We start from the raw sequence: 14,270 nt of genomic DNA on the forward strand, positions 1-14,270 counted from the left end.
GTTTGTATTTTATTGCACAAAATTCTATATTAATCGAAGGCGTGAAGGCTGTTGTAAAACACTAAGAACAACAACTTGTCTAATGTTATGTGGCCTTTGTAAGGCGTTCCGATTTTTCTAGTTTGTCCTTTCAGGTTGCCGTACAAAATAAAGATGGCGGCTCCCCCAAAGCCTATAAAAAAACTTATTCTGAAACTATGACAATCAGACTATTTTTAATTCAAAGTGATATAAAAAACATGCAAATGAGTTGTATATTCTATTTTCTACCAATAAACCCACCGAAATGTCACACTCGACCTTTAAAAGTCAACCCATCCTGGTGCCTGGTTTCAAGAGTCGCATTCTGCGCATGCGCTCAAACTGTAAACAGACATGGCGCTGCACAGAGGAGCTCTGCGTCTAAACCTGCGCTTAAATCTCAGTTATTCGCCCAAAGACTGCTCACTTGTCAGTGTCAGGAGGTTTTCTGAAAAGTTGACGTCTAAACCCGCACCCGGCGGTGGTTCAGAGACAACCGGGGACCATGCCATCTACACACGAGAGCATTTTGCTCTGAAAGAGTCCCTCAGAAAGGTATGTGATGCTAATGTTAGCTAGCTTTAGAATCATCGAAAAAAACGAGGCTTGGTTGTGCTTTAGCTTCGCTGATGATCATTTATAACTATCGTGTTTTGCCCAAGAAGACAGCGTTATTCAGATTAACAAAGAAGTCCTTCACGAACTATTAACTAGGTGAAAGGTCATCGTTCGACCTTTTTTTTTTTTTTTTTTTAATGTTAACTTTATTTAACCAGACAGGACAGATGAAGAACACATTCTTATTTACAGCTGTGGCCAGTTAAAATACAGGGGAGCATTTGAGGGAGGGGGAAATGGGACTATAACACACGACATTATACACACTAGACTTTAAAACATATTAACAATATATTTACAAAGACACAACTGTTTTTATGGTCTGTAAAAATCCAATAATGTTGCGCTGTACTTTAAACTCTTGTGTTCAAGTTCAGTTCTTTGTCATTGTTATTAAAACAATGACAGAACACAGTTTGTTTACAGATCATCACCACCATAGTTTAGTATTTTTCTGTTTCTGATTCAGGATCCTTTTGTGTATTCTTGTTTTCTCGTGATGTGATTTGTTTTGATGTGAAGTTTTTATTTTTATGTTGACCTTAACCTGGTGCAAAGTGAGTTTCCGTGGTAATCCAAAGAATTATGATCGACGGACCCCAGTCTTTTATGTTCTTATTATCCATCCTTATCTCCATCTTTCCTCTAGAGTAATTTCAGCCCTGTTCTTGTTGACTTGTGCAGCATTTATGCTTTTGTGCTGGGGATTATGAAAAGCAATGTTTACATTGGGCAGGGCTTGGAGGTTGTGGAACTGATTCCCACCTCCGCCAGTCTACCTGCCTACCTTGCCCTTGTCCTTGGGCAAGACGGTGTGTGAATGGGTATGAAAGATGTGTGGTAGAATATACACTGCACATAGATGTGCTGTACGAATGTGCGAGTGAATGGGTGTGAATGGCAAAAACTGCTTTGAGTGGTCATCAAGACTAGAAAAGCACTATATCAATACAGAGCATTTGCCAAATATTGTTACATCTGTAGTTACTGTGTGTCCAGCACAGATATGATACATTACAATACATTTATGATACAATACATTTACATGACATCAGAAAAATTATTGTTATTCTGTCAAAAATAGGACTTTAAAGTAGGGATGTGAATCAATCAATCAATCAATTCCGATTCTTAGGGTCACGATTCTATTCAAAATCGATTCTCGATTCTATCGATTCGTTTCATACGATTCTCGATTCAAAAATTGAGACAATGCATAGTGTGTTAGGGCAAATTATGGCATCAAAACAATACAGTTTGTAAAAGATAATGTGATAATGTGATCACACAAAGGCAAACTTAAGACAAAAGTTAACATTTATTCATTCAAAACAAATAAAAACTTACTTCCTGTACAAAAACATAACTTGCATAAATAAAAGCTTAGGCTAGCTGCCTTTTCTCCCAGAAGTTACAAAAATAAACTGTACACAAACAACACAAACTGATGTTGTGTGTTTTTTCAAAATAGAAACTTATATACATATAGATATAGATATATATATATCTATATCTATATATATCTATATAGATATAGATATATATATACATACAACCAAAAAAACACATAGACCACAGTTCCCACCCCCTGCTTAAACATGGACAAAGCTGTTCTTCATCCTTATTTTTTTTACTTTGCTTTCATTCATCTGTCAGTCTATTCCATACATTAACTCCTGAGATTGAAGCACACATACTTTTTTAATGCATTTTTATATTCTTAAATTATATCCCCCTCCCCTCTCTGAAAAGAATTTAATACTAACGAGCTAAAAGAGGAAGCGTTTCACCTCCTAGCTTGGTTTACTGTACCTGTGCTTTGAAATGTACTGACTCATAGCAGAGATCATGACAGATACCTAGTGACAGAATCTCAGGCAGAATGTGTCTCAGAGGCAGATCTTTGCCGAACAGTATCCCGCCTCTGGGAACACAGTTGAGTCTACGAGGACCTCGCAGATTTGTCAGCCCTCTTCTATTTCAGATTCAAGTTGAAACATTGCTCCTGCTGTCGGAGAGGTAAAAGGATATGATCCATGTTTGGGAAAGTTTCTGTTCAAATCCGATGATTTGTGAGCCACGAGTGCATCTCAGCATTGAGATGAAACTGCCTATTTAAGGCAGCAAGGTAAGCCAGAGGGAACGCACAGTGCATACCACGATGATTATAGAGTTACTCTGGAATATTCAGGTGCGCAGTTGGCCAACAATATGGCGTATTTCATCAATTTGAGTGGATTTTGTTTAGAATTGTCTCAAAAACCTGGAAGATAGACCATTTAATTACTGGTAAATATAAATGCCTCCAGTAATTGAACATGTTTTATCAAATAGTTCATCTGTGTTTGAACGTGGTATGTTTCAAAGACGGAATATGATTTAGATATAGGGATGACAGATATAAGATGAACGAAATAGGATTTCTTAAAACGTGTATATATAAATTACTAGACAGACGGTAGAGTCGGAGGCTGCAGGAAATAGTACGAGTCTACTCCAACTCATCAAAATGTTACGGTAAATGCAGGGGAAGCTCATTGTGTGACTAAATTTTCAAAGGATATGAGAAGTTCAAAAATAAACTAGCTCTGGGATTATTGGGAAGGATGAGAATATGAAAAGGAAATGCAGAACAATACGTTCGCAGTGCAGGAAAGGGGACTCGGGGCAGTGTGGTTTATTAAAAGAATCCACTGAAGGGTTGAGTGTGTTTATGGTTGTATACAAACGGGGTGATAGGAAATCCTTGTGTGTGTCTTGTGCTATATTCATGAGCTCATTTATAGACTAGAATAAATGAAGCGCCGTGCCAAGAAATTAGTCAGGCCTCCACAATACCAGACCATCACACGGGCCGAGGCTTGTGTGGGTGGAAGGTTGGCTGTTGCTCTTAATGAAGACGAGGAGCCAAAAGAGATTTCCCCAGCGTTCTGAGGAAGAGCCTATTCATGTGCAACCTCCCCTGGTTTCAGACAGAGATTTCCCTTTCACACAATGAAGCCGTTTGTCGACAGACATGTGTAGGATGCTGTTAAGGACGGTTATTTTAAGCAAAAAATGCAGTCTAATTAACTGATTTGAGTTGAAAAGACAAGATTTAAGTTTTTAAATATTATATTTCTACAATTGATCCCGTGTTATGACGAACAATTTACATTATATTTAAAGGACTCATATTATACCCTATTTCTCCAAGTTAAACTAGTTCCCTGGTGTTCTAAAGAACATGTCTGTGACATGCTTTGGTCAAAATACCGCACCACAGCAGTTCAATCACACTGCCAAAACTTAAGGGACAGGAAATAACATCAGCCACAGAGGCTACTGTGAGCTAACAGCAGTTAGCATTTGGAAAAGCCATCATTTGCTGACTCTAGCAGGCACATTGCCGTCATGTATCCACTGGACAGATAAATCCTCTGAGGCTGGAAGTGTGTGTAGGACTCTGTGCTGCACTGTGGAGCCAAGAATAGAACTTTTCGCGGACTTCTGATACCGGTGCCCTCGCTAGCACTCTCGGGCGTTTTGCGGACAAATCGGAGCCCCGCGAGACAATAATTCCAGAAATTTAGCGCATTGTGATGTAGCAATGAGTGCGGAAGTCAACACCATTTAAATCCAACATCAAGGATTTAAATGATTAAAAAGGTAATTTGTCCCCTTTAATAATATTTGGTATTTTAAATTAGCCATTCAAATAAATGAAGGAGCTATTTTCAGCCAGGACTCACTTCAGCCACCACATCTAAATCAGAAGTGGGAGAACCACCAACAATATCTTATAGACTTACTTTACTATACAAGTTCATTTAAATACATGACAAGACAAAGACGATAATTCAGCTGAAATTAGGAAAACTAACGCATATAAAATCGGTTTCCAAATAATAGGTTCTTTCGAGGAAAAAGGATTGAGAGTTACTTAAAGTTGTAAATTACAAAAAAATCTAAAATCAAAGTGAGTTTGATTAAATAGCCTTACTCATTGTGCGTTATTAGCCACCACATCTAAAGCAGAAGTGGAAAAAAATACCCACAATATTTTCATAAAATAACACCACATTTAATACTTTAAACCCTGTTTTGAATTCTGGTCTTTCAGCGTTTTCGGTTGGCCACCTCTCAGACGTTCCCAGTCTTGTTCTTCCTGGTTGTCAGGGGGAGTAGGTCACACTTTCCTGACTTGGACAACACGTTGGACTTCACAACACAATGTTCTTGACCCCCCCGTCTTACTACATGTCTGGTTTGGTGATGCAAAATAGTTCTGGGATGCAACTTAAAAAAAAAAGCCCCAAATAACCTTTGTGAAGAGAGATGTAGGATTATTCCCCAGTGACCTTTGTATTTCCTGTTCCAGCAGCTCGTCGTTCCCTCCCTTCCGCTCTTCAAGATCTGACCTTTAAACACAGATGAGTTTACTGCAGGGTAAAAAGCACCGGTACCTGTCTTTATGTACTTGTTTTTCTGTTTGATTTTGTGTAATGTAAGCGTGATTTTCGCACATTCAGCCCTGTTGAAAGTTGTATCCGTTTCTCAGACATTGTGTTTTTCTTGGCCGGTTTGGTTTTGTGTGTTTTGGACAAGAATGAGTGTTGTCATTTTTTTCTGGTTTCAATGGTAAATCCCAGTTCCAGTCTTGCTGATGGTTACACTTTCACATCTTGTTTGTGTAATTCCATTCATTGGCTTAAATTTGGTGTTTCTGAACTTAATTCCCATTTTGTTTTAATCCTAAAATCCTTTTCATAGTAGTGTTTATTTAGTTGTCATTTTATTTTGAAAAGCATTCAATGAGAAATTGATAAAGGAAGCCATACATTTTGATTTTATATATTGTTAATGGTGGCACTTAAAGAACAAATATGTAACATGTATGCATTGAAATAAACAAAATACAATTTTTTGGGGGTATTTTATTAGGCAAAAATGTCTCCAACACTCTTTCAATCCATATAGCAATTTATATTAAAAGTAAAATATAATTTTGTTTTGGTCACCTTTGAATGATGTCTTCCTCTTTACTCATCACCACTGACCATGGGATATTCATATTTGAAAAACCAAGATATTAACAAATGTTTAAAATAAATCTTTCTGTCAGCCACAACACTCAAATTGTGGAAGACTTGTTCTGAAAATGTAAAAAAAAAAAAGAAAGATTCGCATGAGAATGATTTAACCTTGCAGTTATGCTTTTAAAGGTTAATGGAAATTGTTGTTGTAATCCTAAATTAACTTATTCATAAAATTATCAATAATCATTAAATGCTACAATATAATTGTTAAATTTACTGCTTCAAATTTGGAAACATTTTTAGTTTCAACCAAGTTTTTGAAAGATTTCTAAAATATTTGTTTTCTCATTTTTATGACAGGTTAGGGTAATAAATAAACAATTGGACAACAATTGAGAGACCCCTAGAGGCAGAAACTATACATTATGCATTTACTATCAACATATTTCGCAGAAACAGTTTTTATGCATTAAAAACGGACGGAAATACCCCACAGTCGGTAAACTATAGCTTATTCTTTCTGTAGCAGCTTGAGTTCCTGCAAAAATGGCAAGCTCAATAGATTGGCCAGTCTTAAGTGCTTCTCCAGCTGTGAGCTGATTCCACAACACAGAGGGTTTTTCAGCTGTGCGATACTTCAGTCTGCCCTAATTGAGTCATGACACTAACAAGATTGACTCATTCCAAAGCTAGATTGTCCTCCACTCTCTTCACTTCCTGTCAACATTTTGTTTATGCAAATGGTCCGATGGAGCACACCGCTGCTTGGATTTGAACGTAGGGACGAAACAAAAGTTGCACCCAGGTGAACGAGTGGTTGCCTCTGCAGGGTTAGTGGTTCTGGTTGAGTCATACGAGGAAAGTGGAAGAAAAATGGTACCTATTGCTTCTATGCCGAGTAATAAATGGAGGTGTTGTGGGAGGTACGGTGCAAGAGATTGGAATCCTTTTTTTGGGAGTAGAATTACTCCTACTAGTCATTTTTTGTTGGAGATAAACATGATCTACAACTGGGTTTCTTAATCCTGGTCCTGGGGACCCACTGCCCTGCATGTTTTTAGATGTTTCCCTGCTCCAACACACCTCATTCACATAAACAGGTCGTTACTAGACTTTTGCAGAGCTTGTTGATGTGTTGGAGCAGAGAAACATCCAAAACATGCAGGACAAGCGGGTCTCCAGGACCAGGATTTGGAAACACTGATCTACAAGACGAACTAACCACCGTCTACCATTATTGTGCCTACTGATGATGCAAAAAAGTACTAATTCTGATAAAAATAATCATGGATCTAATGCATCACGTCAGTCTGTCAAATCTCTATATAAAATAGATAAATACTGTTGCATCATTAAGCTCTTCTAATGCAGGTTCTTCTCCAAAAACTGCGAATGTTCTGCCTATTTGTCATTTTGCTCATGAAGCATATAATTTAGGCCTGATCCTTGGGTTTTTCTGGCACTTGTGTAACCTCTGGTTTTGCGGCTGAATTGATATAGTGGCTGCTAACCCAGAAGGAATGTCATTAGTGTAGGGGTGGGGGTGGGGTTTCACAGTACCAAGATTTGTTTTTGCTTGCTGTGTTTCAAACACCACCTCAGCACATTTCTGCCCTGCCAAGAAGGGGAACGGTGGAAGTCGTGGAGTCATTAAAATATTGGCATTTGAATTGTTGAATAGAAACGTGCCAAATATCACTAACTGCTCCCTGACAAAATGTGTCAGTGTCGGTCTTAAGAAAGCAAAACCCGAGATAAGACTCTCGTTTTGGAACGTTTTGTATGTTTTTTTTTTTTATACTTATTTATTTTAAAATTCCTGTTTCAAATTGATTGAGATTAATGCCAAATGCTTGTCATTGTCTTGTGAGCCTGCTGGTTGTCATGCTGCATGACAGCAGCCAAGTCTTGCTTAGTGGACTGAGAACGTGAAGAACATACAGGGATATAGCATTTTCTGCATAGCTTCACACACATTGTCATCATTATTGACTCACCATGTAATACAATTTCGAGCCTGCTTTATATGCATTGATATTTAATGCTTTATCCTGCTGCCTGCTCGAGATAGATTACATAGACTTAAGTCGAGCTGAACTCCACGCAGCAGGAAACACAAATACAGTATGAAGAGCAATCGTTGTATGTGTTTTTTTTTGTTCATTCATGATCCAGTTTGGTCAAAATGTATGGAAACATAGGGATTAACATTTGTGAATATTACATATACACACATTAATAAACATACTTTTTCCTCGTTGTGTCGATGACAGATCATCGACCAGGAGATCAACCCTCATGTGGATCAGTGGGAAGCAGAAGGAAAGTTTCCAGCCCACAAAATCTTCAAAATCTTAGGAAGTGCTGGCTTTCTAGGAGTCAACAAACCAGTCGGTAAGTGTTTTTGTATTTGCTTTTCATGATGGATTCAACCGTGGAGAAATTTCCCCATTTATGAAATTAGGCCATGAACTGTCAGAAAATAGAAAATGTTCCATCTTTTCAAAACCACAATACAAAGTTCTCAAACGTCTCAAAAAAAAAAAAAAAAACTGAAATGAACAAAACTTTTTTTAACTATTTTTAATTCACTCACTGTGTATTTTCTAAGATGAGAAACTTCTTTTGGGACTAGATGACAGCAAAATTAATCTTGTGGAATTATCACGAAACAGAGGGAGAGGAAGAAATAGAACGTTTGATTTAAAGACCCAGAGGCCTTTTTCTTATTTTGGAAACTGCTTGCTTTTTGGGAAATTATCTACAGGAGGAGATAAAGAGATAAGCCTACTTGGCAAATGACCGTTGCATAACCAAAGCAGCAGACTCAACCTCAGTACACCTTTTCTTACTCATGGAAATCAAACAATTTTGCATGATTGCGTCTTCCAGAGGCCTTTAATTTTCACAAATTACATTTTGAGCGATGTAATTCAACTTTCCTTGGAAAACATACTTGCTTTTCATATCTGCAGCTCTTTTTCTATTTGTTCTTAACCCTTTAAGGTACTACTCAACCATTTGGTCGACCACACTTTAAGTCACTATGTCGCATTGAAAAATGCTGAACTCACTAACACTTAATGTGACTTGTGAATGTTGTACTTTATGAATAATTCATAAAGTACAACATTCACAAGTATGCAAACCAGGTTTATTATGAACAGATGTCTCAACCGTTTGGTAGAGGCCTGTATCTGAAATACTGTAGGGTCTAATTAAAAAAAATCAAAAACATATTTATATATTGATTGTCATTATGGTTACCATAAGGAAATAAAATAAAATAATAAAAAATGCAAAGTATATTTTTTTCCTTTGCTTTTTTCTTGGTGCATACCTTAAAGGGTTAAAGTTAATAGCATGAAAAAACATGTTACATGCCCAGACACATTGCTTGCTCTGGCTGTGTTTACTGAGCTGTGTTATTATTGCATCAACTGTGATCTGTTTGTGTTCTTGAGAATCACGGCCGATAATTCATGGCAAAAAAATGTAGACCAATCAATCTGACAAATGAAAAGCTCTTTGGAACAACACAAATATTGCTTTAAAGGACGCCGTTTTAAGTCTAAACATATGGCTCGACTAACAACCACTCAGACTATATTTTGTGGTTAGATTTTCTCTGAAAGAGGTGAATCAACACAGACGCAGCGAAGAGATGTGAAACGGAGGAATCCTCATTGTGCACAGTTTGACCACCTCTGCCTCAGGGACCTTTGGCAGGACTTTTTTTTTTTATTCACAGCTGAATTCATGTTCCGTTCATTTGTCTTTGTGTCTGGCAGCCCATATACGTTCCAGTTTTGGTCTGGTTTTGAAAATATCCCCACTGCGATGATGTGCGCCGGTGTCACAGCAGCTGTCTGCTGCAGGGTAACACATTTCCAGATGTTTGTCCAGCTGGGTCTCGGCCTGCATGGGCGAAGGGAGCGCGTTTAAGTACTGTGCATAACCACACATTATTTGTGGTTGTTATGAGTAACTCATTTTGAATTTGTGAAGAGACTTTTGTGTGTGTGTGTGTGTGTGGGGGGGGGCGGGGGGGGCCGGTGTTTGACGTGCAGGAGCAAATATCCAACGTTTCATATATTGGGATTGTATTATTGTTTCATTGATGTAGAGGACAGCTGAAATTTACATCAACAAATACATATCGCTAACTGTACTGTTGCATGGGGAGTCCTGCGAGGTCGCGTCCGCTGCAGTTCTGTCGGCGAAAGAGGAAGGAGGAAGGAGGGTGAGGGAATTAAAATGTGCTGACTTCACAGGCCTTAAGCTTTAGTTGACAGGATTACACAGGATGAGCAGCCCCGACAGAAGACTTTGTAAACACACAGTTGTTACCAGATGGTAGATTACCTACTATCATGTACAGCACAATAAAACATGACAACAGAGGGACATTTATTCTTGTTCAATTAAAAATGATTATTATTAGGGCATAATCTAACATAGACGGTGAAATGATGGTGGGTTCTTCTGGTAACTCTTCTGAATTTAATAAGGAAACAAACCACACTTGCATTGTTCACCAAGTGTGTAGTTGCAAGTAAACATGCCTTTGGGTTAATTGATCGAGAGGCTGAAAGGGGAATAAGGATTAAGGAGGCTGATCAATTGTGGGAATTATAGATAAGGTAGGATCCCTCGACTCTCAAATGTAGGGTCAAGGAAAACTGTACAGTTTTAACACGTGAAAATGCTCCTGATGTTGTAATTTTGTGTCATCTGTGTTCATGGCTCTCAGAAACCATTTAAAATCCAGCTTTAAATATGTTATCTGGCTCTGTTTCAGGTTTCCCTGTAGGCATTGATTCAGTAAGATGTGGGAAAGCAGACAAATTAAGATGGTGCTTTAACTCTAAACTGTAATATATACTGACATTAAAACTGTTAAAAACAACTTTAAGGGGACATATTATGCAAAATCAATGTTTTAATCATTTAAATCTTTATATGTGGGACTCTGGAGGCCCTATCAGTTGGCAAAGTGTGAAAAAAGATGACTCAATCATGTTTTTGTGGTCCTCCTCAGTCTAAGTACATGAGATAAAACATGCGATGTAGATTTCTGCACTCATTGGGACACCACAATTAAATTTAATTCCTGGAATTTGTTTTCCGCTTTGTCCGTAAAACCCGCGAGAGTGCTGGCGAGGGCAACGGCATCCGAAAACTGGAAGTCCGCGAAAAGTTCTATTCTTGGCTCCACAGTGCAGCACAGAGTTCTACACAAACGTCCAGCCTCAGAGGATTTATCTGTCCAGTGGATACATGTTATGTATGACGGAAATGTGCCTGCTAGAGCCTGCACTTTTCCAAATGCTAACTGCTGTTAGCTCCCAGTAGGTGGACCTTTAAAGTGGACCTAAAGAGATACTACAAAACAGAGCGTTCTGGACAGGGCTGTTTTGGCAGAGTGATTGAACTGCTGTGGTGCTTCATCCTTTTTATGTATTTTGACCAAAGCATGTCAGAGACATGTTCATTAGGACACCAGGGAACTAGGTTAACTTGGAGAAATAGGGTATTATATGACCCCTTTAAGTAAACATTTTTAGTTATTTTAAAGGTTCAAATATTCCCCATATCGTCATGTTTGGAATCCATTAAAAATAAACAGATCTTCCGCAATAGTAATGTTGTGGCTGATTGTCAACATCCCTTTAACTAGTCTGCTGAGACACTTATTTATCTCTCTTTTCCATGTCCAAAAAAAGGCATAATAATTACCTTTCAAAAACGTGAGAACGGGAAATTTTCCTAAAACAGGGATGTTGAGGAGGGAAGACAGCGACGACCTCTGGCTCTCTGCCCGTTTTCCTCTGCTCTGAGAGCAGAAGTTAGTGCAGTTTATACCATGGCCATGGCCTTGTCTCCTGTCAGACAGATAAAACCTGACAGCCCACACAGTTTTTGTCTTCAGGCTGTTTCCTGTCCTTTCTTCTAACATCGTCTTTGGCCAAAACCATGCACATATTTTGTGTGTATAGTAAAAGTTGTTTTCTTGGAAATTAACTTAACGTTTTCCACACTCTCTCCTCCGTGATCCTTCAGTATTTGCTCCATATGGAGCTCTGCCCGACAACAACATATGCAGACGAGCATCTGCTCTTCAGCATAAACATACTACATGTATGGATACGCTTGACATTTTTGACAGCGTTATTGTTTGCTTTTCTTCTGCTTGCTTGTTCAACCAGACTGCCCTGCTGTTTTCTTTAAAGGTGGATCAACTTCAAGGCTTCCTTTGGTCCACATTATTCACCGCAGGGTTTCCGACGCTCACAGAATTATCACTGCAAAGCCGCACCTGTTTCCTTTTATTTTCGCTCCTCGACTCCCTTGTTTGCTTGTCCCACTAATATCCCTTTTTTTTCTGACCCCTTTTCTGTCGTTTTTTCTAGAGATAGACCGATATGTTTTTTTCAGGGCCAATACTGATTATTCGTAGTCAAGGAGGCCGATAACCGATATTTGAAGCCGATATTCTTTTGCGGTAAAAGTGAAAATATTGGCGTCAAAATTTTGAATAATACAAACACCAACACTTGACTTTACGTTAGTGCTGGGCACATTAATGCGATAGCGGCGTCAACGTTAACGCACGACCCGTTTCCATGACAACTGACCGGAAAAAGACGCACGTGACGCCGTGTTTACGTGACTCGGGATACTTAAAATGAAAAAGTCTATAAAGTAACGCTAAACTTTAAGAAACAGAGGCACACTTACGCAGTACACAGGTACACGGGTTATTTGTAGTGCTGCTCTTTTTCGTTTAATAAACCGACCGCTCCAGTTAGACTGTAGGCGTGCTAACCGGCATTGAAAGGAGCTAATGCAGCTAACGGAGCTAACTGGTAAACGGTATCTGGACTCCGGTGTCGCGGCACGTAAACATGACGTCACGCGTCTTTTTCCAGTCAGTCGTCATGGAAACGCGCCATCCTTTAACGTGCATTAATGTGTGTTGACCTAGTGCCCAGCACTACTTTAAGTGCTTTTAAGCATATCTTTATTAAACAGATTTTCGACAATAGAAATTTTTGTTTTTAAATTCTAACAAAAAGTGCAGGAAGCTCCCAGGCTCAGCAGCATGTCTTATTGAGTTATCTAGCGGTTGTCGGATTAAAAAAAAAAATATATATATGTGTCAAAATGGTGAATATCGGCACCGATCCCTAGTTTTTCCCCCCTCATTCTGCTCTTCTCTCCTGACAGTGAGCCAGACAGTGCTTTCATTATTGGATAACTAGTTCTGACAGGTTATATTAAACCTTTTATGCAAGTGCCTCCATTTTGTAAATTTCCTGATAATTATTCGTCGTCATTCATCCCATGGCTGGCATGGGAAAACTCTCTGTGTGAGTGTTTTCCAGTCTTTTTTTTTTTTTTACTTTCAGGCTTTGACAGGACATTACTATCAAACGGTTAATGAATGAAAAACTGTCAGTTTTACACTTGTAAGACGAGCATCAGATTGTGACTTTCATTGTTTTTGTTTTGTTCTGAAGAGAGATCATTCGTGTTCATTCTGTACTATTTCGACAGGACTGTGAATGTGTGAATATCCCCGTTTACATCAGGTAGTACAGTACAGTTCAGTACTCGCATATTTGCTTTTATGTTGTCAAACATTGAGATGAAAGTACTGTCTCCAGTTCTTGGCTCCCTTCTGTTGGGGGTACCACGAACAGAATGAGAAACACAGAATCCTGGATGTCACCTGTGTCACATTCTTTTTTTATTACTTCTAACTTTATGAAGATAAACAACATAAAATGGCGTTTCAAACATGGTTTATAATAACTGTTCAAGTCCATTAAGGACCTAAGGTCCTTTGCAAATGTCCTCACTGCCAGTACAGATGTCGGTTTTTGACTTATTCAGTAAATTGACCTTTTTTTAAGATATCAAAGTTAGGTTTTTATACGTGAATTAGAAGAGATAAAATATGTTAAACGCTGAAATCATAGTTACTCTCTGTACTATGCTGCTCTTGTCCTCCTCGCTGTTTTTTTTTTTTTTTTACTCATAATTACAGATGGTGCAATTCATTTTAATATCCTGTAATTTATCTGAGTGCATGCCCAACTGACCAGGTCACAATTCCATTTTGTATTTGTGGCTTTGTGAGGACCAGAAAATCGTGGAAACCATACAGTGAGATCATTTTGGCTGGTCCTTACTTCTTTAAAGGGCTTTTTTTTGGGGGGCGGGGGGGGGGGTTAAGAGGGCTGCAGAATTCACTATGAATGTGTGACAGGCAAAGCAGCGTTAAAAGCTGCAGTGCATAACATTTGGATGTAACATTTAATTGGATCCTGCGTTTGCTCTGTCAAACAATACGGTCACACCTCACCGACTATATACGTGCGTGTATAGAGGCAGCGTTTGTCCCATCGAACTGATGAACAAACCGGCTTTTTTGCATGCAGTAGAATTCAGTTCTGAAATTTTTTCAGAGGGTTCTTCTTTGTGCTTTCAGCCTACCTTGGTACTGTTGCCTCGGTCTGTCTTGACACAACTGGGTGACACGGGTTCTAAACACACGCGGAGTCGCGTGGAGCCGATAATAGGCTTAATCGGGATTGTGTGAAGTCG

The 14,270-nt window shown here is 38.7% G+C and overlaps 1 protein-coding gene across 1 annotated transcript in view; it reads left to right on the top strand.

The window, feature by feature from the left end:
- Window positions 1–375: 375 nt before the first annotated feature.
- Window positions 376–14,270, top strand: part of LOC310935961 (putative acyl-CoA dehydrogenase 6) — a gene marked incomplete at its 5' end in the record, with an annotated part of 21,307 nt that continues 7,412 nt past the window's right edge. Inside the window, 2 exons of the mRNA XM_083899974.1 lie at window positions 376–576; window positions 7,931–8,051. Coding sequence (XP_083756100.1) covers window positions 376–576; window positions 7,931–8,051 — 322 coding nt within the window. The remainder of the gene's footprint in view (window positions 577–7,930; window positions 8,052–14,270) is intronic.

Source organism: Microchirus variegatus (genome assembly GCF_963457635.1).
Source record: "Microchirus variegatus genome assembly, chromosome: 13".
NCBI classification, from domain to species: Eukaryota; Metazoa; Chordata; class Actinopteri; order Pleuronectiformes; family Soleidae; genus Microchirus; species Microchirus variegatus.